This window comes from Homarus americanus, unplaced genomic scaffold (genome assembly GCF_018991925.1).
Source record: "Homarus americanus isolate GMGI-L3 unplaced genomic scaffold, GMGI_Hamer_2.0 scaffold31037, whole genome shotgun sequence".
Lineage (NCBI taxonomy): Eukaryota > Metazoa > Arthropoda > Malacostraca > Decapoda > Nephropidae > Homarus > Homarus americanus.
Genome location: NW_024722227.1, coordinates 26,101,931 through 26,125,640, shown reverse-complemented (window position 1 = coordinate 26,125,640; position 23,710 = coordinate 26,101,931). Strand labels below are relative to the sequence as shown.

The following is a 23,710-nucleotide window of genomic DNA, read 5'->3' as shown; positions in this document are numbered from 1 at the left end:
CACATCCCCAATATCTATCATCTGTGGTCTCATAATTTTTCACACACAGAGTGAACAGATACTTTTTTTGAGATACTGTACATTGTTTATATATACCTGCACTGAATATATACATTGTTTGTATATTCCTGCAATATCTATGGACGTTGTTTGGATATACTGTACCTGCACTGTCTATGTGCATTGTTTGTATATACCTGCACTGTTTATGTACAGTCAACCAAAGATGCACTGACCCCAATCTGGTTCTCGTGCTCACAATTTTACCTGGCAATACTTGGTAAAGTAAGGCTGTATGTAAAGGTGATTGTGATTGGTGGATCTGTTTTCGGCTTTATTACTGTCAGGATAATTATTAAACACACCAAAAGTAGCATTTTTATAATAATAAAATATTCATCATTATTTTAGATCAGCAGAAGTTTCCAAATGTTCGTATATTTGCTTAAATGATGAAGAAAATTTAGTGTGAGATTTTTGTGGCATCTGTGGTTATAATTAAGTTGCCAGTTCATTAGTAAAATTTTCTTAATTTTTTAGGCAAATATACGAACATCTGGAAACTTCTCCTGATCTAAAATAATGATGAATATTTTATTATTATAAAAATGCTACTTTTGGTGTGTTTAATAATTATCCTGACAGTAATAAAGCCGAAAACAGATCCACCAATCACAATCACCTTTACATACAGCCTTACATTACCAAGTATTGCCAGGTAAAATTGTGAGCACGAGAACCAGATTGGGGTCGGTGCATCTTTGGTTGACTGTACATGCTGAATCTAATGTGAAATTGTATGACAAATTTATCAAATAAATACAATATCCATTTAACTATCTATCTGTCTATCTACCTACATAGCTCATTAACTGCAGCAGTAAGAATGACTGAATCTGCATACATGTATATTTCTTATTTACAGACACTAACGCTTAAAAATGTGAAGAAAAAGGTTTGATGAACATTACAAACATCGATTAGTGTGTTGTACTTCTTACAACTTTATATCATGATCATACTGTAAATCAAATGTAATTTCTAATATTTTCAGAGAGGCAATAAATGCACAAGACAATAGCTAGAAAGCTGATATATGGTGGATATGATGAATTAGAGCTTGGATAATTTTTTCACAAGTCAAGTAGACATTTACCTATAGTACGTACATGATTTACAAGCAGTGTGGCAGTGTGTGTGAAGGATTTGGTGGAGTGTTCTGTATTTCAATTTTATTATTGGAAAGTGCAATAATTAAATGTCACTTCCTTGTGCTAAATAACAAAAGTATTGTACATGTCAGTGATTATTCGGCTAGTTATTTATGCAAGTACTGAACTGTACTGCACTGATACAAATAGGTTCTAAGATAAAACATGCGAAACAGAGAAAGAACAAAAGGGAAATAAAACCAAGACTTAGAGGAAATATGCAAAATATAAGAAAAACTATGGAGGAGGTGATAGGGTGGGGTTTGTAAATATAAAAAAGACAATCAGATGGTGTTGACTTGTTTATATCTGAGCAAGCAATGAGAAAAGCACCAGTGGGGAACAGATATACTGCACTGTATAGTAGAACCTCCATTATTTGGAATAAAGTAAATCCCAGATTTTGGCATTGTATTTACATTCTTTATTATCTATATTTTTTATATTTATCATTTCATCACTTATTAGCTTACAAGCCATTCAGGCAGTTGGTTTGTTCTTTGTTACTTTGTTATGAATTTTATTGTCCACTGTTAGTACAGGAGGAAACTGGAGTACCTGGAGAAAACCTGCCATGTTTGGTAGTGTCACACTGTATAACATTTTCCTCACATCTGTCCCAGGCCAGGGATTGAACCCAGGACACAGTTGTGACAGATATGTGCATTGCTGCCTGTTTATTGCATGTCTCAGGTGGAAGAACAAAGTAACTTGGTACAGTACAATGGTTGGAAAACACTACCTACAGTACTGTATATATATGGGACACTCTTGTCTCTTAATAAAGAAATCAACTTCTGGGATTGAGGAACTCAACAAGCAGTGTTCTGTTTACAAATAACTGAGGCACAAACTATAGCTTAATACAGAACAGAATTTGTCCTGAATTAATAAACACTAATTACAAATTCATGATCTATTTACTGTATTTACTATGTTTATTTCTTTACCTTTTCCTGTGGAGTGGATAAAGGAAAATGGAAAAATTAGGGAAAGGAGGAAAATGATAAGGGTGAATAATATAAGATGAATAGTGTATAGAAAGCAACAGGGAATGGTTAAGACAACAATGAGATAAATGAGAAGTAAAACTTTATAAGGCTATATATGAGTACAGTGATATCTCCTTTAGCTGGAACAATTGGTGCAGAGCACTTCCAGGAACGAGAGATTTTCGGGTAACGAGACGACTCTCTCAAAGCTGAAAAAAATCCCTCATTCCCGGAATTTTCCGGGTAATGGAAAAATGTTCTCGGAAGTTCCAGAAATTGCCCATTACTCCATCTCTCGAACCTGGAAAATATCTCCCATTCCTGGAATTTTCCGGGTACCGGAAAAGTTTTCTCAGAATTTCTAGAAGATGCGCCTGATTTTCATCTCTCAAGCCCAGAAAAATACTCCCCCATCCCCGGAATTTTCCGGGTATCGGGATGATTTTCTTTAAATTTTCTGGAAAATGTGCCCCTCGGAAAATTGTTCCCAAAGCCGGAATTTTCCAGAAAACTTCGGCTTTGGGAAAGATTTTCCGAGAAAACTTAAATTACGGATATCGGAGAGTTCCGGGTTTGAGGGATTCCAGCAAATGGAGATATTACTTGTACATATAAAATTACTATTAGAATATTTCTTACTACAAATCATTTTCTGTGTAACAATAAATAACCTTCTCATACCTAAGGACAACTCTGGCAATAACACTAATAGCATAGCATAAACCCCCTGACACGTGAAGGCACACTATAATGACTCGTGGTCAAGAAAAAACATTTAGCTTACCTATCAGGCAGAGTAGTTTTTATGACTCATCATAACTGCCTACATCACTTTCATAATAATAATCATAATATCTTTCTTCGTCTTCACCCGCCTGTTCCTCTCCTCCATACATTTCTTCGTCTTCACCCGCTCGTTCCTCTACTCCACGTCTTTCTTCATATCCACCCGCTTGTTTCTCTTCTTCCTCCTCACTCTCATCTGATTCATCGCTGTGTGAGTCTTCATCAGACTCATCATCATCACTTCTCACCAGAGCAAATGCTGCATTGTCATCAACAAACTGTTCTATGAAATCTTTTTTAATATCTGCTTTGATGGTCAGGTTCTTCTGTAAAAGTAACATAGAGAAATAGTTTTAAAAGTGTTCAAAGTAGGACAACAACAGTGCATAAAGACATAAGTAAATCACAAAAAAATTAACTTCAACAATGAATAGTAGCAGACTTAATCAGTTGTATATCTCTCTGTTCCTCTTCCAGTGACTCCATCAAGAAAGGAGTTATAGGGTACTTTAATCTTCATCTATACAGTAATTTAAATAAGCTTCTCTGTTAACCTGTCGAATGTCTTTTACTTTTTACTTTTATCCACTGATCGGCTTGTTAGCCGCTTGGGCGATCAGTCACATCTCTGTTACGCACTGTTGGCAAGTACTGGGCATGTACTGGCTCCTGAATGTACCTGAACCTGCTCCAGTGTTGGTCAAGTCTGATCTTGAAAGAGCTCACACTCAGTGCCGCCACAACTCTCTCTGGCAGATTGTTCCAAGAGTTCACAACTCTCACTCCGAAAAAGTTACCCCTCACAGTTTTCTGGGTTTGTGGTTTCTTCAACCTTGAGCTGTGACCCCTTGTAGGGTGAGTGTCCGCCAGCTCTAGGCAAGGACACTCGACTGAGTAGTGCCCTTTGAGATGCTTATACACCTCAATTAGGTCGCCCCTTGCCCATCTGTAGTATAAGCTAGGCCAGTGTTTCTCAAACTGGGGGCCATGGCCCCCAAGGGGGTCAAGGCAAGATTTTAGGGCGGCCATGGCAGGCTAGTGTAAGTAGTGTATGTTTGAGAAAATGTGGAAACTCTGATACAACTTTTTTGTTACTTTGCCTTGTTAGGGGAGAAATTAATATTTTTTTGTCTTTTTTTTTTGTCATTATGTGTACTAATCATAATACCCATATGGTACAGTTTTGATATTTACATAGTATGGTGCAGCAGCTAGTTTTTAATTTCCAATGGATTCGCTCAGATTGCACAATTCTAGTTCCTGTTCAGACGAATTCCTTGATCTCAGAACAATTCTGCTGCCAGAGACCTCTATGAAGAAAAATCTCAGACTGTATTCTGGTGCTCAATGTATCAGTCATATCCAAAAGTTAGTGAGATCGCACTTCGAGTTCTCTTGCCATTTTCTACTACTTATTTATGTGAATTTGGTTTCTCAACCCTTCTTCAAATAGAGAATAAGAGCCGAAACCAGTTACATGTGGACCCAGACATGAGATGTGCTTTATCAGTGACTCAACCTCGAATCAGTCGACTGATTGAAAGGAAACAATGTCATCCATCCCATTGAACTGTAACAAAATATGCATTCTGTTTCATGATGGAAAACATTAAAATAAAAGAAGAGAACCAAAACAGTGTATTTTCATCAATATTTGTGAGGGGCTGGGGAGAGAGCTGAAGGGGGGCCTCGAGGATGTTGAGAGTTCCTTATGGGGGGAATGGAGTGAAAAAGTTTGAGAAACACTGAGCTAGGGTAATTCCAAGGTGGAGAGGTGGGAGAAAATAATACAAGTTTGCAATGAAGGGGATGTAAAAAGTACATCCAATGCCTGTTAAGCTTACAATACCTCTGAGCTGTGTGAAGATGGGAGGGAGAGACACCCAGAGAACTACCACTTGTTTCATACCAATCCAATGTTCAACATAAAAACTGGATTGGCAACCATTCATGTAAGCCACACATACTCTCAAATGGAATACTGCTGTCATCTGTGGGCTGAGTGTAGCGTTGGAACACTTTATCTCCTTGACCCCCCAAAAAGAAAGAAACTAATATAACAAATAACAGTAAAGACATTACCAGAAATGTCCAGAATTGCTCAGTTGTTGGGATATCACACTGTTATATAGATGCTTTTACAGTCACTGTACTTGTGAGCTACACTAACCAGTTCCATCACCCCACATCCTCTACAAGCCTATGAGGCCATCTGGCAGGGTTCATGCTTTTTCTGTTAATATTTCTTCTCGCAGAACCTCTGCCAACCAAAGCCCATTTACGCCCCAACCTCATACTAAGTGAAACTCTGTCACAAGATACTTTTCCAATATCATAAAACCTCCAACAGTTCAAAACATTCTGCTTCAATATATATTTCATCTCCATTACCTGCCTATATGGGACACAAGTTACTGCACGCTACTTACCTTTGTTACTTCTGTTACTTCCACTTCTGTCTTTTCCATTTCCTCCACCTGACTTTGTGGGACTTGTGGGAGATCTATAAAATCTGGGAAACCAGAACTATCTGAACACTTGCGGCAAGTGGCATCTGCTTCTGTGGTGCTGGTGATACATCGACACTCCTGACATTCAGGGGTAACAGTGTTGAAAGTTAATCGTTGATTTAATACTCGCAGGAATTTCTTCGCAGCTTCCTGTAAAGGAGATTTACATCATAAATGAAAACTTCCTAAACTTTATTATATATGGCCATATTAATCATTAATAGATGTTCATTTGAAATTAAATATTTATAGGAATAAAATTTTAGAAGGAACTATTAAGGAAATTATGATGCATCTTGACATGTAAACAATAATCAACACCAATTATACAAACTAGTGATTCTTAACCATAAGGGGATTTTAAATTTTTCAAAGGGGGGGGGTTGCAATATATATATATATATTTTTTTTACTTTTTATCCTCTTCGCCACTGATCGGCTTGTTAGCCGCTTGGGCGATCGGTCACGTCTCTTTTCCTTTATATTCTTCACCAAAAGGTCGGCTCGCTAGCCGCCCGGGCGATCGGTCACGTCTCTGTCACGCACTGTTGGCAAATACTGGGCATGCACCGGCTCCTGAATGTACCTGAACCCGCTCCAGTGTTGGTCAAGTCTTCTCTTGAAAGAGCTCACACTCGGTGCCGTCACAACACTCTCTGGTAGATTGTTCCAAGAGTTTACAACCCTCACTCCGAAAAAGTTTGCCCTCACGGTTTTCTGGACTTGCGGCTTCTTCAATCTTGAGCTGTGACCCCTTGTGGGGCGAGCGTCCGCCAGCTCCAAGTAAGGACACTCAACTGAGTAGTGCCCCCTGAGATGCTTATAAACCTCAACTAGGTCCCCCCTTGCCCGTCTGTAGTATAAGCTAGGCAAGTTCAGGCGCTCCAATCTCTCAGGGTAGCTGAGATGCCGAAGTGCAGGCACCAGTTTGGTGGCCCTCCTTTGAACATTTTCAACCAACTGACAGTCCCTAGCATATCTCGGGGACCAGATGGGGTGACAGTGCTCCAGATGGGGAAGCACTTCACTCCTGAAGATCGTCACGAGGGACGGACCGTCTAGATATCTGAACGACCTTCTTATAAGACCCAATAATTTATTTGCCTGATTTACCTTCTTCTCACAATGGCCCGAGAACTTCAGCTCATTGTCAACATACACACCTAGGTCCTTCTCACACACAGTCTCAACTAGTACATTTTCTTCATCCCGTTGGGACATACGGTACGCCTCCTTACCGTTGGTACGCCCCAGGTGCATCCTCTTACACTTCGTGACATTGAATCTCAGCAGCCATTCATTAATCTTAATCTTAATTTCATGTAGTATGCCAGAGATGTCATTTTATTTCAGGGTCCCATATGAGGATATGACATTTAATGTAAATGAAAAAAAAATAATAGAAAAACTACGACTGACATAAAAATGAAAAATGAGATGCAAAACCAATGACGGTGTTTGAACAAGTATCATAACTGTGGTTGTGCTTAACTGAGCTGGAACAGTGTTACTGTAGAGTGAGGGATCTCAATTTACAGTAAGTACTCATATAACGTCGTCCTGCTTAACGTTGTTTCGGTACTATGTCGCTAAACTTTAGAGGCCAAAAATTCGTTTTATGTCCCAGTGATTTGATACTACGTCGTTTTGCGTAATCACAGACCACATTTACTGTGCATCACCCTCTCTCGTCTGGCCGTACTATGCTCTCTCGGCTTGGCGCAGTCTCAGTGACTTACCAACCTCCTCCTCTCCCGCCCTCCTCCGCTCCCACCATACTCCTCCCCTCCAGCCATCCACCTCCTCTGCTTCACTCCACCACACACTCGCTCCACCACCTCTGCCCATCGGTGAGTACCAATACAAACTTAGTAGTTGTATATGTATGCACTATTTTCTATAGAAATGGCAATGATTTTCTGTATATGTAATGTATTTCATAGGGCAAAAGGATGCTCAGGAACGTAACTCCTGTATTTTATCTATTTCTTATGGGGAAAATTAATCCGCTTAACGTTGTTTCGTCTAACGTCGCGTTTTCAGGAACATAACCCCGACGTTAAGTTGAGGACGCCCTGTATTTCAAGCACTTCCAGAAGAGCTACAGATTTATATAGTGGTTGGTCAATTCAACCCCTGGTTAACCCATCCCCTATCACCTCAACCCCCTGTCAACCTATCAATTCAACCCCTGTTAATTTATTTGGATCTAGAAGGGCAATGAAGACAGTAAAACTGGAACTTGAAGAAATGTGTTTTTAGGTCCTTTGGGATCAAGGAAGGTAACATGGATTCAAGGCTGATCATTGGATAGAGCAACTCCAAAATGATCAAAAACCACTGATACAAAGGTTCAGATCAGTCAATCACTTTAAGTATCATCCTCCCTCTATAAATTTTCAGGCTTCCTTTACTAGTCCTCCCAGATTTTGTATCTCTGGAGACCACAGCTTCTAATTTAATTCCTCCATCACAGTCTCTGCCTTCCCTGGGCCTTTAATTTTGCTCATTAATGTTTCTATCAATATTCCTCACCCCTAATTTTTAGTATTTTTCTGGTTGTTTCTGCCAATTTTAATAGAATATTTCCTCATATGTTTTCCTATCAATATTACTTATTCTTAGGTCTTCTGAAAGTATCCACACTTCTGACCCAGACAGTAGTGCTCACCGTTAATTGTGCTTTAGCAGCCTTTTTCTCAAATTCAAATTAACATTCTTTTTTAGTAGATGTGTAAGATTACTGAATGCTGTTTTGCTGTATAGAGCACTAAAAATGCAACTCAAGTGCTCAAACAATGATATTTGAAAACAAAATTAAAATTTAATATGAAATTGCAGTTACCACCACAAACACTCCCATACACACCACGGCTTGATAATTTTCTAAAAATAATTTATTTGAGTGTCCAATAAGTTAATGACAATACCAGATAATCTTATATTAAACAAGAATATGTGATATATAATTGGGAAATATTACTGTTTTAACAATGATAATTAACTTACATTTTTTGTTGTGATCCATTTATTCATACTGAACACAGATCCTCCTGATGCCTGAGCAGCCTCAATACAGGAGCCATCAGGTTCCTGGAGAGCTGCACGCATCTTCACATTGCCACTGAATTTCTTAATGTCTGGCAGAGGTTGAAGAAGAAAAAATAATTCATATTATCTCTCAGAAAATACACTATGTTAGAATACATATTATAAGAACAGGAAATTCTCTTAGAAAACTGTCCATGATACAAACAAACAGTTAGATATTGTACAGCCTTAATGAATGAACAGTCTCACAGTGACACATTCAAATTTCAAAATAAAATACATTGTAGTGTGATTTCATATACAGTGAACCCTCACTTTACGCGGTCAATTGAACCCACGGCGGCCCGCATAAAGTGAGAAACGAGTAAAGTGAACAACATAACATATGGGATTAATTGAAATAAAGACTGGGCCAACCCCCAAACTCCACTTTTTCAGACACAATACCTACGTTGTAGTAAAAATAACTTCTTAATTTTATGATGGTATGCACACACAATTAATAATTAAGAGAAATATCAATAATATTAGGTTTTTTAACACTTACATTAGTAGAAAAGATGGCTGGGCACACGGGGATGGGGGGTTGGTTCCGAGGCAGAGGGCAGATTATTGGCCCTCACCTGTATCACTTGTATCAATTGTATCACTATCCACCACAGAGGCTTGCAGGGCCTCTTTGTCAAACCCCTCAAAGTCCATATAAGTCCATATCCTCACTATCATTATCACTATCACTGACTTGGGCCGGCTGTGGTGGGTGGCGGGTGAAGAACTCGGTAATGTTTTGATGACTGGGCGACCTTGTGCGCACCCTGCTCGCGCCGCTCTCCGCGTAAAAGGGTACACACACCGCAGAAAGTGAGCATTCCGCGTAAAGTGGGACCGCATAAAGCGAGGGTTGACTGTACATAGTTTAGAAATTTACTACAGAAGACCCTTGAGGGAGAGAATTCAGTGAACCAGGGAGTTGTTCTTTAGCAAAGTAAATTTCTCACAGGATTTCTTGCATACTGTATATAGGGTTACCAGGTGTCCCATATACAGTATATGGGATTGTCCCTTATTTCACTGTCTTATCCAGTTGTGCTGGACAGATGTGTTGGGGTGCATCATTGTCCTGTATGTGAGTGGCTGTGAACCAAAGCCAGAAGTGTATGATTACAGTGGACTGATCCATACACTGAGGACTGTTGGCTAATAGTGGCTACTTTTGCACCATGATTGATGTTTTAAATAAAAAATTTGATAGTAAAGGGGTAATGAGGTTGATTTTGTTTACATAGCACAAAAATTACTGTAAGCAATACTATATCTTCATGTAAAAGTATGTGACAAGGAGTTTCATGAAACACAGCTAAGCGTTTGTACTTTATTTGAGAACCGATGTGTTTGACTTTTGTCCCTGCTGTGAGTGAGGGGTTATTAAGTAGTATATTGGGATGTTTGTGATACACATTTATTTGTACTAGCAACCTTGTTATGGGGGACTTTAACTTTGGTGACATCTACTGGAGAAATGAAACCACGCCAAATGACTTTAATAATCCCGCTACTCTTTTTGTAGAAACTCTGAGAGACAATTTTCTGTTCCAACGTGTTAAAGATCCAACTCATTACAGAGGGGAGCAAATACCCAAGCCAACTGGACCTCATCATAACAAACAAGGAGGAATGATGAACAAGCTGGAAAACCTAGCACCCGTTGTCACCACCCACCATGTAATGTTGTCCTTCAGATTTAATTGTTATTTGGTTCACGACAAAACCAGGTCAAGGTGCAAATATTACAAGGGAAATTACAATGGGATGAGGATGGGATGAGGGAGGAGATGAGGGGTATACACTGGCCTGACTCAGGCACTGCACTGTATATCATAGCCAGTAAAGTGAACCATTTGATCGATAAATACAGGTACAGTATATACCCAAGACCAAACCCAGTGCCTCCAGGAATACAAGACCACTACACATGAACCAAGCGGTTGACAAAGTTACGAAGAAAATTCGAGATGTGGGTTAGGATAAATAATGAACAGGACAGGAGGATGTATGCCAGATCCAGAAACCAAGCAAAGTCAGAGTGTAGAAGGGCTGAAAATGAGTTCCAGAGGCAGATTGCGAGCGAGGTCGAGTAAAATGCAAAGGCATCTACACAAAGTCAAAATAAAAAACCCGAGTAGGCGTATTGGACCTGACGCTCGAAGATGGTAGTTACACTGATTCTGACCAGGACAAGGCGGAGGTGTAGAACAGTTTCTTTGCCTCGGTGTTCACAAAAGAGGAGGCAAACAATCTTCCTGCGCTTGAGGACAGACAGTTTAACACAGCACTGACCCACATTGTGTCCTGTACTCAGAAGAGGGTATAAGAAATAAACTGTCAAAGCTAAAGGTTCACAAGAGTCCCGGCCTTGACATGATGCATCCCAGAGTGTTAAGAGAGTTGTACAATGAGCTTACAGAGCCCCTGAAGATCCTGTTCCGTAAATGCCTGGATGAGCAAAAGGTTCCCAGTGATTGGAAAATGTCTTATGTGAGTCCTATATTCAAGAAGGGCGATCTTCACTCCACAAATAATTGTAGACCAGTGAGCCTGACCAGCATAGTGTGTAAAGTACTTGAGAGCATTATAAGAGATGCCATGATGGAACATCTACTACGAAATAACCTTGTAAAGGATTGCCAAAATGGTTTTATGCTGGGGCGCTCCTGCTTAACGCAATTACTCAAGGTACTGGATATTTGGACCCAAATTCTGGAACAAGGTGGTAATATCAACAATATATACCTAGACTTTGCCAAGGCTTTAAACAGCGTACCCCATGAAAGGCTGAGAATTAAACTGGAAGAGTAAAGGATTCAGGGAAATGTCCTAGCGAGGATCAGAGATTTTCTGCATGATCACAAGCAGTGTGTGGTGATTAATGGTATGAAATGGTCATGTGTACCCGTGACAAATGGGGTACCACAGGGCAGTGTATTGGCCCTGTTGTTGTTTGTTTGTTTCATAAATGACATGCCTGAAGCTGTACATTCCTCCATACAAATGGTTGTGGACGATGCCAAGTTATTCAGGGAACTAAGAACCGATCAAACTGCGAAGAGCTGCAGAAAGATCTCTGTGAGCTTCAAGAGTGGTTGAAGAAATGGCTGCTGAGATTCAATTTCACAAAGTGCAAGAGGTTGCACCTGGGTCGTACCAATGGTACGGAGGCGTATCATATGTCCCTATGAGATGAAGAAACTACATTAATGGAGACCGAATGTGAAAAGGACTTGGGTGTGTATGTTGATAATGAGCTGAAGTTTTTGGGCTATTGTGAAAAAAGATGAATCATGCAACTAAACTAGTAGGTCTTATAAGATCGTTCAGATATCTACATTGTGCGTCCCTCGTAACGCTCTTCAAGAGTGAGGTGCTTCCCTGCCTGGAGTACTGTCACCCTGTCTGGTCCCCAATATATGCTAGAGACTGTCAGTTGATTGAAAATGTCTAAAGGAGGGACACCAGACTGGTACCTCAGTTGTCCAGAGAGATTTGAGTGCCTGCAATCGCCTAGTTTTTACTAAAGACAGGCAAGGGGTGACCAAATTGAGGTGTATAAACATCTCAAAGGGCACTACTCAGTTGAGTGTCTATACCTGGAGCTGGCAGATGCCTGCTCCACAAGAGGTCACAGCTAAAGGGTGAAGAAGCCACATGTCCAAAAAATTGTGAGGGTGAACTTTTTTGGAGTGAGAATTGTGAACTCTTGGAACAATCTGCCAGAGAGTGTTGTGACGGCACCGAGTGTGAGCTCTTTCAAGGCCAGATTCAACTAACACTGGAGCAGGTTCAGGTACATTCAGGAGCCAGTGCAAGCCCAGTACTTTCCTAACAGTGTGTAACAGAAACGTCACTGATCGCCCAAGCCGCTAATAAACTGATCGATGGGAGAGAGGAGAAAAGTAAAAAAAAAAAGTAAGAGTATAACATTTGGACCAAGAATGTAAGAGAAATTAGTGAAGACGTAAATATAATTTAGAACAATTATAAAGGTGGTTTTTTTATCTTTACGTTAAACTTTTGTTTATATAATATTACTCATATTTCAAATAAAAAATAACATTGATCGTTTTATCTTTCACACCCCTCCAAAAAGTGTCCCATATTTTGAATAAAGAATCTGGCAACCCTATGCATATGTAACTCCAATAACATGTTTGTAATGGAAAAAAATATAGGATTATAAAGCTCTTAAAATAAATATCCCACATAAGCTACAACCCATACAAACAATAAAGCAATCTCGGTCCCTCCAGGACCCCACCGCAGTCTTCATTTGTTTTTGTCACACAGTACTGCATAATTTTATGTGACTAGAAACATTCTATTGTATCTTGTTCCCCATTTCTTGACCTAAATTAAATTATACGGACATTCAAATATGTACAGTAGAACTCCAGTTATCCGGCACCTACAGGGATTGAGAGGTGCCGGATAAAGAGATCAGCTGAACCTCACTCTTGGGATTCCCAATAAATCCTACACTGTAGTGCTACAGGCTAACCTTGTAAATTCGTGTCTCAGAAAAAACAGACTTTTACCACTTTTTCCACTTTACATAATTGCTGTGGCTCAGATATAAAGAAATTATAAAACTAAAAAATAAGAAAAATGAAGAGCATGAGTATGTCTGAGTGAGAGGTGAACGTTTGTGGAGGCAGTGGTCTATAACTGTGTGGCTACGCTCCCTCCTGATGTGATGTCTTGGCATACAGAGGCACAGCGAGGCAGCCACACGTCTGTAAGTCAGCTGGGTGGCTGCCTGGGTGAACTGTGTCATGTTGTCCAGAGAATGGTTTGTGTGTGGAAGGAGTTATTTTTTGTACATAAAATATGTGCTATTGTATTTTATGATATGCTATATAGTATATCAATTTTATAGTCTATCAGCTTAACAAATATGGCAACTCATCCCTGTTGCACGGAGTATTCAAATTTAAGATTTTAGGTAATTTTGAAGGAATTAAAATTTTTATTATTATTATTTGACTTTGGTGCCAGTTGAATCTACCAGTTACCCTGACTCCGAATAACCGTGGGTCTATCAAACATACTGTACGGAATATAATTTGAAAGATATTATAAACAGTGTGTATTGTTACCTCTTGGTGTAAACACATATTTCTCATCAAATCCTATCAGCTTGCTGGCCATAGTTGCACTCTTCTTCTTATTCGCTGCTGACATAAAGACCTTGAACTTGGTCACGATATGGAGAGTGACATCATTTGATTGTAGAGCCTGAAGAACTGCATCGCCTTCATTACAAGCACGACATGACAACTGGAGTATGGAACGAGAAACTCCAGGTCGCCACCTGTCACGTGAGATAATAAGATCATTCACAAGGTGAACTGAAGAAAGGAAACAAAAAAGGTAAGCTACTAATGACTCCATGTTTAAACAGCTCTGCCAGAATAATATACAGCACTGTAATGTACTGACTGTATTGTACTGTACTGTACTATACAGTACTGAACTGTACTGTACTGTACTGTACTGTACTGTATGTACTGTACTGTGCTGTACTGTACTGTACTGACTGTATTGTACTGTACTGTACTATACAGTACTGTATTGTACTGTACTGTACTGAACTGTACTGTACTGTACTGTACTGTACTGTACTGTACTGTATTGTATGTACTGTATGTACTGTACTGTGCTGTACTGTACTGTATGTACTGTACTGTACCATACTGTATGTACTGTACTGTACTGTACTGTACTGTATGTACTGTATGTACTGTACTGTACTGTACTGTACCATACTGTACTGTACTGTATGTACTGTACTGTATGTACTATGCTGCTGTTGTTGTGCTGTACTGTGTAATGTGTACTGTTGTACTGTACTGTATGTACTGTGCTGTACTGTAATGTACTGTATGTATTGTGATGTGCTGTACTGCTGTGCTTCACTGTACTACTCTTAATAACTGACTGTGTGCTGTGCTGTGCTATGCTTGTACTGCTATGTATACTATGCTGTTCATATTACTAATATGCTATGCTGTGTACTACTGGTATGTACTGTACTGTACTGTACTGTACTGTACTGTATGTACTGTACTGTGCTGTACTGTATGTACTGTACTGTACCGTACTGTATGTACTGTACTGTGTTGTACTGTATGTACTGTACTGTACTGTATGTACTGTACTGTACTGTACTGTACTGTACCATACTGTATGTACTGTACTGTGTTGTACTGTATGTACTGTACTGTACTGTATGTACTGTACTGTACTGTACTGTACTGTACCGTACTGTATGTACTGTACTGTGTTGTACTGTATGTACTGTACTGTACTGTACTGTATTGTACTGTACTGTATGTACTGTACTGTACTGTGCTGTACTGTATGTACTGTACTGTACCGTACTGTATGTACTGTACTGTGTTGTACTGTATGTACTGTACTGTATGTACTGTACTGTACTGTGCTGTACTGTATACACACATGAGAAATCTGCTAGAGGTTGTATTTGGCAAGGGAGTTTTGATTATGGAGTTAATATGTCTTTGAAAAGGATAGACATATATACCTGAGGTTCTTAGCTGTGGATATGACAGCTTCAGGTCCACCATGGTCAACTTTGGGCCCCTCCAAGACCAACGTACCAAGAAGAGCAGACATGTCTTTATCATTCATGAAGGCAGTGGGAAGTTCCACATTATCTCCTTTTACAGTTATCAATGTATATCGTACGTCCTCTGCAATAACAATAAATTTGTCATAGTACCATCACAGTATAATATTATTAAAACATGGACGGTATTTCGAGATAATGGCTGATATATTATTGTATATAACACATATTATTCTATTGATAAATTCCTTTGGATTACTCAGTGAAAAATGTGCTTCGGTATTTCTTACTATTTGTACAATGTAGTGTACAGTATTCTCAGCTAGTGAATGAATGCAAAAGAGCTAAAACATTTATTGCTGCCTCAAGAACTTACGAATGCCTGTTTTCCTGAGGTGTACATTAAGTAGTTTGAGGAGCATTTGCAAATTTTTGTCCTTGTTGCAGTTGGCCAATTCAACAATGAGAGCAATATCAGCAGAACCTTCAGTTTCTCCTTCGTAAATGTGTGACCAGCCATTTGGCACTGTTTCACCAGCCACAGTACAAGTACCAGTGCCAATGGGTGCCTGAGGGATTGCAGGTGCTACCATGCGCTGAACATCTGCAACTAATAATCATTAGTTGGTTTATTGTTTCTGAGAACAGTTCTCAAAGGAATTAATTTATTGTAACAAGAAGAATATGGTAGGATGGGGTGAAGGATACACTAGAAAGGAGGTGAATAGGTGTCTAAGAAACATTATATATATATATATATATATATATATATATATATATATATATATATATATATATATATATATATATATATATATATATATATATATATATATATATATATATATATATATATATATATATATATATATATATATATATATATATATATATATATATATATATATATATATAATATATATATATATATATATATATATATAATATAAAACTCCTCCTCGACTTACGACTGGGTTAGGGACCCAAATCCAGGTCGTAAGTCGAAAATGCTTAAATAATACATAGAAAATCTAAAATGGGTGTCTCTTTTTCTTCTCAATACCACAAAACTCCCACTTTTAAGAATGCCAGCCATTTTAAAGTGAATTACAAACAAAAATTTTCTCTGTGTACTGACATTGGGACTTGAAAATACGTAATTTGACAAAATTTTGGTATGACTGAGGCAGGTCGTAAGTGCGAGTGGTCGTAAGTCGAGTAAATCACTGTAGGTGCACGTGATCCAAGTATATGCTGATAACCACGTAGGAAACAAGAAGACGCGAAGTTCTCAAGCGCTTTCATGTAATTCACATCTTCAGGGGTGAGTACAGACTAAGGAGTAATTATTGACAATAATAATATATACAGTAAAGGAGAGTGAGATCATGTCCCTAGGGGACAGCAGGTGTCCGCCTTATTCAGGTCATAAGGTAGTGACCCAACCCTTTCACCTGGTTAAAAATCTTGTTAATCACAAAATTGTCCAATTTGTACATGCCATTACTCAAATTCATGTTGACAGATTCAGTATGTTTAATGAGACTAGATTCTATAATGTTGACCAATCTGTCAACATGAATTTGAGTACAGTGGTCCCTCGGTTAACGAGCACAATTCGTTCCAGAAGGTTGCTTGTTAACCAAAAAACTCGTTAACCGAAACCATTGTTTCAATGGGTTTTTGGGTAATTGGTTCCAGCTCACCGAAAATTGCCTAAAATCAACAAAAAAGGCAGTAAAGTACACTTACTTTGAGGTGTGTATGTAGAAGGCTCCTGAATGATGATGAAGATGAGAATTAGAATGGGGGTGGAGGAGAAGGGAGAAGAGAAGGCATTGGGGTGGAAGAGAAGTCACCCCATGGCGCCATTTCACCCTTAAAATTTTAGTTCTCTTGGTGTAAGTCAAGATTATTTTCTTTAAATCAAAACTGCACTGCATTATATATTGTCAATATGTAAAATAAATTTCAAATTGATCAATAATTTGCTTGGAAACACAGAAAAAAAGCATTTAGTTGAAGAGTCTCAAGCAAGATGTTACCTCCACTGAAAAGACACAGAGACTGACGCCTGTATGGTGTGTTGACAGGCTGTTTGGCGTGCAAAAAACTAGCTTCCTATACTTCAATTATGTTCAATAATTGTTAAAATGACTAAAAAAATTAATATAAAACTTTTAAAATTATTGAATAGTACAAACTTCTTGATATTTACTAAAATGGTAAGGAATTTATGCCCTAGAACCGATTACTGTATTGGTGAACTAATACTACAGCTGGTGGACCGCCAAATGCAAGCGAAAACATATGAAGGGGCGCTCGTTAAAAACTCGTTAATCGAGGGATTGCTCGTTAACCGAAGTTAAGAATCTTATGGAAGGTAATTCGTTAACCGAAATCTCGTTAACCGAGGCGCTCGTTAACCGAGGGATCACTGTAATGGCATGTACAGTAGCTAAAAAAAGTATCTGTATACTCTGTGTGAAACAATATACGATAGGTAATTTATGCATCCTCCGAAAGCGTGAATTTGCTACCAGAGTTTAACAGTTAATTCATGTATAATACTTCTAATAAACTTCCTACTTGCTTATGTTTGAAATAATGAATATATGTATCTTTATATAATTCAGCTAAATATCTTTCTCGTCAGGAACGGTCATTCCAACGTTTATGAATAAACTCATTTAGAAATACATTATTACTTCAGGACAAAATCGGACAGGTTTGCAACTGACAATCAGCTGTAACTTTTGAGGAGGGGGCGGGGCATCTTTTTTCAGCTGAGAAAACGCACTATAGTCGGGAATCTAACCCTGGAGATCTGCATGTGAACAGGGATTGCTACCACCCCGCCACAAGGATTGCTTTTGTTGTCCTTGTGGCACAGTGTACAGAGTTCCCTGTTCACACGCAGAGGCCCAGGGTTCGATTCCCGACGAGTGCGGTACATATATCTATAAACTAAAACCAATAAAATCATTCATCAGCTACAGCATATGGCTATAGTAAGTAACTATTACAAGTAACTCTTACACACACACACACACACACACACACACACACACACACACACACAACACTCAGGATGAAAATGTTAATTTTACAGAAAGAAATATAATTTCAAATATATTCAATATACTGTATAAGAGAATTGTATTCTTTAGTAACTACCACTAACTCACCTGTCACACACTTGTCAACTGATGGTACACTGATTCCATGGGTGAGGCATTGAGTACGGTATGTTGCCACCGCCTTACATGCTCCATTCTCAACCTCACCCTTATATTGAGGTCGATTATGATCATTAATACAATGCCAGAAGTATGGTTGTGGGTCAACATGATAAAAGCAGTCACTAAGGAGACTGTCTTGATGGAGGAAGATGTCTGTACAGTCAGCGACACCCTTAGCTACACTAAGTTCTTCCAGCTGAGTTGCATAGTTTACCTGTGTATTAATTTATATTAATAATAAAGGTGGCACCAAGGATAAGTTAAGGTAGGGTTAGATAAAATAAGGTAAGACATGAGATACAGTAAGGTAAGGTGAAGTTACTGATATGTTAGGTAAGGTAAGGTAAGGTTAGATTAAGGTAGGTTAGGTTAGGTTATTTAAGGTAAGGTATGATAAGGCAAGGTTATATTTGATTAGGTAAGGTAATATAGATCATAATATATGTTTTATAGCATAATTTTAATTCAGCTGTCATCAAAGTTCACTGACAACTATGGCTGATGGCCAAAATATAAAAATATTCATTATCTTTAATGTCAGGGGAGCAAGTGGAGAGAGGAGAGTACTGGGGGAGAGTTAGACCAGCGACAAGAGGGACAGACACAGTGAAAAGAGACCTGGAAAGAAGAGAGGATGATGGTGGCAGAGGAGTGGCCTAGACACAGGTGGACTTTGAAAGGTGGCAGAGAGCCAGGCTGACACCGACACAGAACAAGAACATGATAGTTTCCTAGAGCATTTATACTCATAAACATATAATCTATGTTTTATAAGGCTAACTTATAACATTTAATATGAGAAGCACAGAACCAAAGTAGGACAATCGCCTTAAATAAAAAAAAAATGCAGTTAAAGTTTGTGAACCTTCAAATTACCAACTTCGGAACCATTCAAGACATTGAAGTGAATCAAGTGGCAGATTGTAGCATTGTTAGTGCACATTTAAATGATACTAATGTAAGACATCAAAAATATTGTTTTGGGGCATAGGTACTTGTCCTACCTCAGTTCTGTGTTCCTCATATATGGATGAAGCCACTGCTATCATGGATGAGATAATTACCATCAGAGATAAGACATTCAGTACCACAGACAAGATCTTTGCCCTACAGATCAATAAATGGCATCGGATTACTTTTTAATGCAGGATCAATCAATGTTAAGGACAATATGTATGTGGTCTTCACTGTAGCTTTATCCTTATTAAAGTGAGAGTTGTCTTCACCTTCCACAACAATGTTGTAGATCAACTTGTTGTGTTACAACAATCTTAAACTCAGTGGCAGAGTAAATAATATGACGTTATATTTTAATAACTACTGTACGTACTCCAATTTCCATTTTTATTTATTTTTTTACTTTCCTTTATGCAGTAGTACTGTACTTTTCTTGTCATTTATTATTTGTAAAGGAAGGGCATACTGTTTGCTTCTCATGGTTGTGTCCGCTGGTTAAACCAGGTTTAGTCAAATTTCATGTGCTATACAGTATAGTACGTACTTGGAATTAGTACACTTGAAGGTGTGGGGATAACTAATGCTTAGGATAGTTTGAAAAAATTCTAGCTTTATTCCTGAAATAAGAACCCAAGTTATAGATGATAATCAAACAGATAACATCCTTGTTCAATTTCCAAATTCCCAAATTGTTATTACTGCATATGAGTTGTATTTCATATGAGTTGTATTTCATATTGTTAACCTCACTCACACACTAAAAGAACTTTCTTCACTTTTTGCTACATACCTGGTAGCAAGGTTTAGAGGAGACGGCCCATTTAGTGGCCATATCTGCAGCACTGTCAAGGTGAGATCCATCAGGGCCACGGAAGTCATCTGACGGTTCATAGTTGTAGTTACCCAAGAGACCTGCCAGTCTGGTCGTGCAGGCATGAGAAAAGCATAATATTGTAATTACAATAGCAAGAAATAAAGTCACTCTCATTTAAAAAAAATAACACTCATACAGTACACACTTAGCTGTTAAGCCGTCATTAATATTCAATTAAAATAAGCACATGTGTTTTCAGTACACCATTTTTTTCCACATAACTATAAAATAGCTGGAAGTTCATGAATTTTTACTTTACATCAGAAAACCAACACTTACCTGCCAAAATATTTGCCTGAGACAGTGAAGGAACATCCTTGTGACACTTTATTGCAGGTCACCATCAAACCCCCAATCTTCACACCAGACTGATGACCACTAGTGAAGGTCTGCCAAATATGCACATATTGTTATATCATCAAAGGGAGTACTGTACATCACAATAAATATTAACTCCTTCCTTACCAAGTGTTCTAATACATCCACTTAACTGTAAGGTCAGTTAAATACAATCAATACATTATAATGTGTTAATACAGCAATAAAGGCCCTCAAATGAGGGCTTCAAAAAAGCATCCTAATGATAAAGGTTTTTCTTCTATAGTTATACTTCCAATAGATTTTTTTCTTCTTTTATGGTCCCTATATATTGTTCACTATGTGCAGTACAAGAAGTGAGTAAGTTAACCCTTGTTTAGCCAGAGGCCACCATACCCACAAGTGGAGGAGAAGCAAAGTCTCATAATAATAAGTACTGTACTGTACAGTATGTGTTGAAAAAGGTGATTTACCTCAGCACCAGGACCAGTGACATCCACAGTACCATCCACATGAAGGGTAGCATTTGTGGCAGGACTCTGTACCTCCACTGATTCCAATCTCACCACTCCTGCTTCTGACTCATATACACCCACCACTGTGAAGTCTCCTCCAACAAAGTCCCTGAACAAGAGGTAGGAACACGGACCAAGGAACTGGTAGTGGCGTAGGTCGAAAGTGGTTACATGTTGACCTACAAGTGGAAAATCAGTCTTTATATTTTCTGAAATACAATGTCAAATATGATGATCAATTATAAAGAATATAAGAATATGAATTCATAATACTGTATGTATCAAAATTAATAGTACATCTATACACAAACTTCTGACACAGATGCTTCATGCAAAATGCATTCATGCATTAAAGATAGAGAAATCACAACTATCAGGATTCACATACTTGTCAAACTCATGTGTTAATAAATATTTTTATTTCTCCCAGCAAAACAAATAAAGAATCTCAGGGATCACATTCCATATTTTGTAACAATGACTAAAACCATCAGCACCATCATACAACTTCCTCATTACTAAGGAATTTCCTTTAAAGTTTGAACTTTACAAAATTTCTTTTTTCGTTCAATCCAGAATACATGCCTAGCTTATACCCTAGGTATGTTAAAGCCTAGCAATAACTCGCCAGGCTAACATACAGGCAATTAAAACATCTAATAATTACGGAATAAGTAATATTCAACCTACTCCAGTGTTGTTCAAGTCTGGTCTTGAAAGAGCTAACACTCGGTGATGTCACAACACTCTCTGGTAGATTGTTCCAAGAGTTCACAACTCTCACTCCGAAAAAGTTACCCTCACAGTTTTGTGGGCTTGCGACTTCTTCAATCTTGAGCTGTGACCCCTTGTGGGACGAGTGTCCGCCAGCTCCAAGTAAGGACACTCGACTGAGTAGTGCCCCTTGAGATGCTTATACACCTCAATTAGGTGCCCCCCTTGCCCGTCTGTAGTATAAGCTAGGCAATTTCAGGCGCTCTAATCCCTCAGGGTAGCTGAGGAGCTGTAGTGCAGGCACCAGTCTGGTGGCCCTCCCGTGGACATTTTCAATCAGCTGACAGTCCCTAGCATATCTCGGGGACCAGACGGGGTGACAGTACTCCAGACTGGGAAGCACTTCACTCTTGAAGATCATTATGAGGGATGGACTGTCTAGATATCTAAGACTGTCTAGATATCTAAACGACCTTCTTATAAGACCTAATAATTTAGTTGCCTGATTCATCTTCTTCTCGCAATGCCCCAAGAACTTCAGCTCATCGTCAACATACACACCTCGGTCCTTTTCACATTCAGTCTCAATTACTTCAGTTTCTTCATCCCGTTGGGACATATGATACACCTCCTTACCGTTGGTACGTCCCAGGTGCAGCCTCTTACACTTCGTGACATTAAATCTCAGCAGCCATTTCTTTGACCTTTCTTGGAGCCCACAGAGGTTCTTCTGCAGCTCTTCACAGTCCGCTTGGTTCTTGATTTCCCGAAATAACTTGGCGTCATCGGCAAACATTTGTTTGGAGGAGTGTACAACGTCAGGCATGTCATTTATGAAACAAACAAACAACAGCGGGCCCAATACACTGCCCTGTGGTACCCCGCCTGTGACGAGTACACATGATGATTTCGTGCCATTAATCACCACACACTGCTTGCGGTCATGGAGAAAGTCTCCGATCCACGCTAGGACATTTCCCCATATCACGTATCCTTCCAGTTTAATTTTCAGCCTTTCATGGGGTACACTGTCGAAAGCCTTGGCAAAATCTAGGTATATATTGTTGATGTTACCACCTTGTTCCAGAATATGGGTCCAAATAACCAGTATCTTGAGCAATTGTGGTAAGCAGGAGCGCCCTGTCATAAGACCGTGTTGGCAGTCCTTTACAAGTTGTTTCATAGTACATGTTCCATCATGGCATCTCTTATAATGCTCTCAAGAACTTTACACACTATGCTGGTCAGGCTCACCGGTCTATAGTTGTTCGTGGAGTGACGATTGTCCTGCTTGAATAGAGGACTCACATAAGCCATTTTCCAATCATTGGGGACCTTTTGTTCATCCAGGCATTTACAGAACAGGATCTTGAGGGCTCAGCAAGCTCGTTGCACAACTCTCTTATCACTCTGGGGTGCACCATGTCAGGGCCGGGACTCTTATGAACCTTTAGCTTTCTTTTTTTTTTCTTTTTTTCTTTGCTTTGATAGTTTATTTCTTATAACCTCTTCTGTGAACACAATGTGGGTCAGTGCTGTGTCGAACAATCTGTCCTCAAATGCAAGAAGATTGTTCACATCCTCTCTTTAAGAACACCGAGGAAAAGAAACTGTTCAATGCCTCAGCTTTGTCCTGGTCAGAATCTGCGTAACTTCCATCTTCAAGTCTCAGGTCCAATACTCCTACTCATGTTTTTAATTTTGACTTTGCATAGCAGTAAAACGCCTTTGGGTTTGACTTGACCTCGCTTGGAACCAGCCTCTGGAGCACCTTTTCAGCCCTTCTACACTCTGACTTAAGAGCTTACTGAAGAACTGGTATAGTCACAAAGATTACGAACTAATATTGGGAAAATAAACATGAGGGAGTTGGGTAAGAACAACCACCTGGAGAGAA

General features: G+C 38.9%; 1 protein-coding gene across 1 annotated transcript in view; it reads right to left on the bottom strand.

The window, feature by feature from the left end:
• The window catches only part of LOC121862666, a 104,318-nt gene that overhangs the window by 4,754 nt on the left and 75,854 nt on the right, over positions 1 to 23,710 (bottom strand). The window contains exons 38-47 of the mRNA XM_042360985.1: positions 21,058 to 21,278; positions 20,546 to 20,655; positions 20,183 to 20,312; positions 18,382 to 18,649; positions 15,570 to 15,803; positions 15,149 to 15,317; positions 13,701 to 13,915; positions 8,509 to 8,639; positions 5,419 to 5,649; positions 2,988 to 3,315 (exon numbers count right to left, since the gene is read on the bottom strand). Coding sequence (XP_042216919.1) covers positions 3,007 to 3,315; positions 5,419 to 5,649; positions 8,509 to 8,639; positions 13,701 to 13,915; positions 15,149 to 15,317; positions 15,570 to 15,803; positions 18,382 to 18,649; positions 20,183 to 20,312; positions 20,546 to 20,655; positions 21,058 to 21,278 — 2,018 coding nt within the window. The 3' untranslated portion in view covers positions 2,988 to 3,006. The remainder of the gene's footprint in view (positions 1 to 2,987; positions 3,316 to 5,418; positions 5,650 to 8,508; positions 8,640 to 13,700; positions 13,916 to 15,148; positions 15,318 to 15,569; positions 15,804 to 18,381; positions 18,650 to 20,182; positions 20,313 to 20,545; positions 20,656 to 21,057; positions 21,279 to 23,710) is intronic.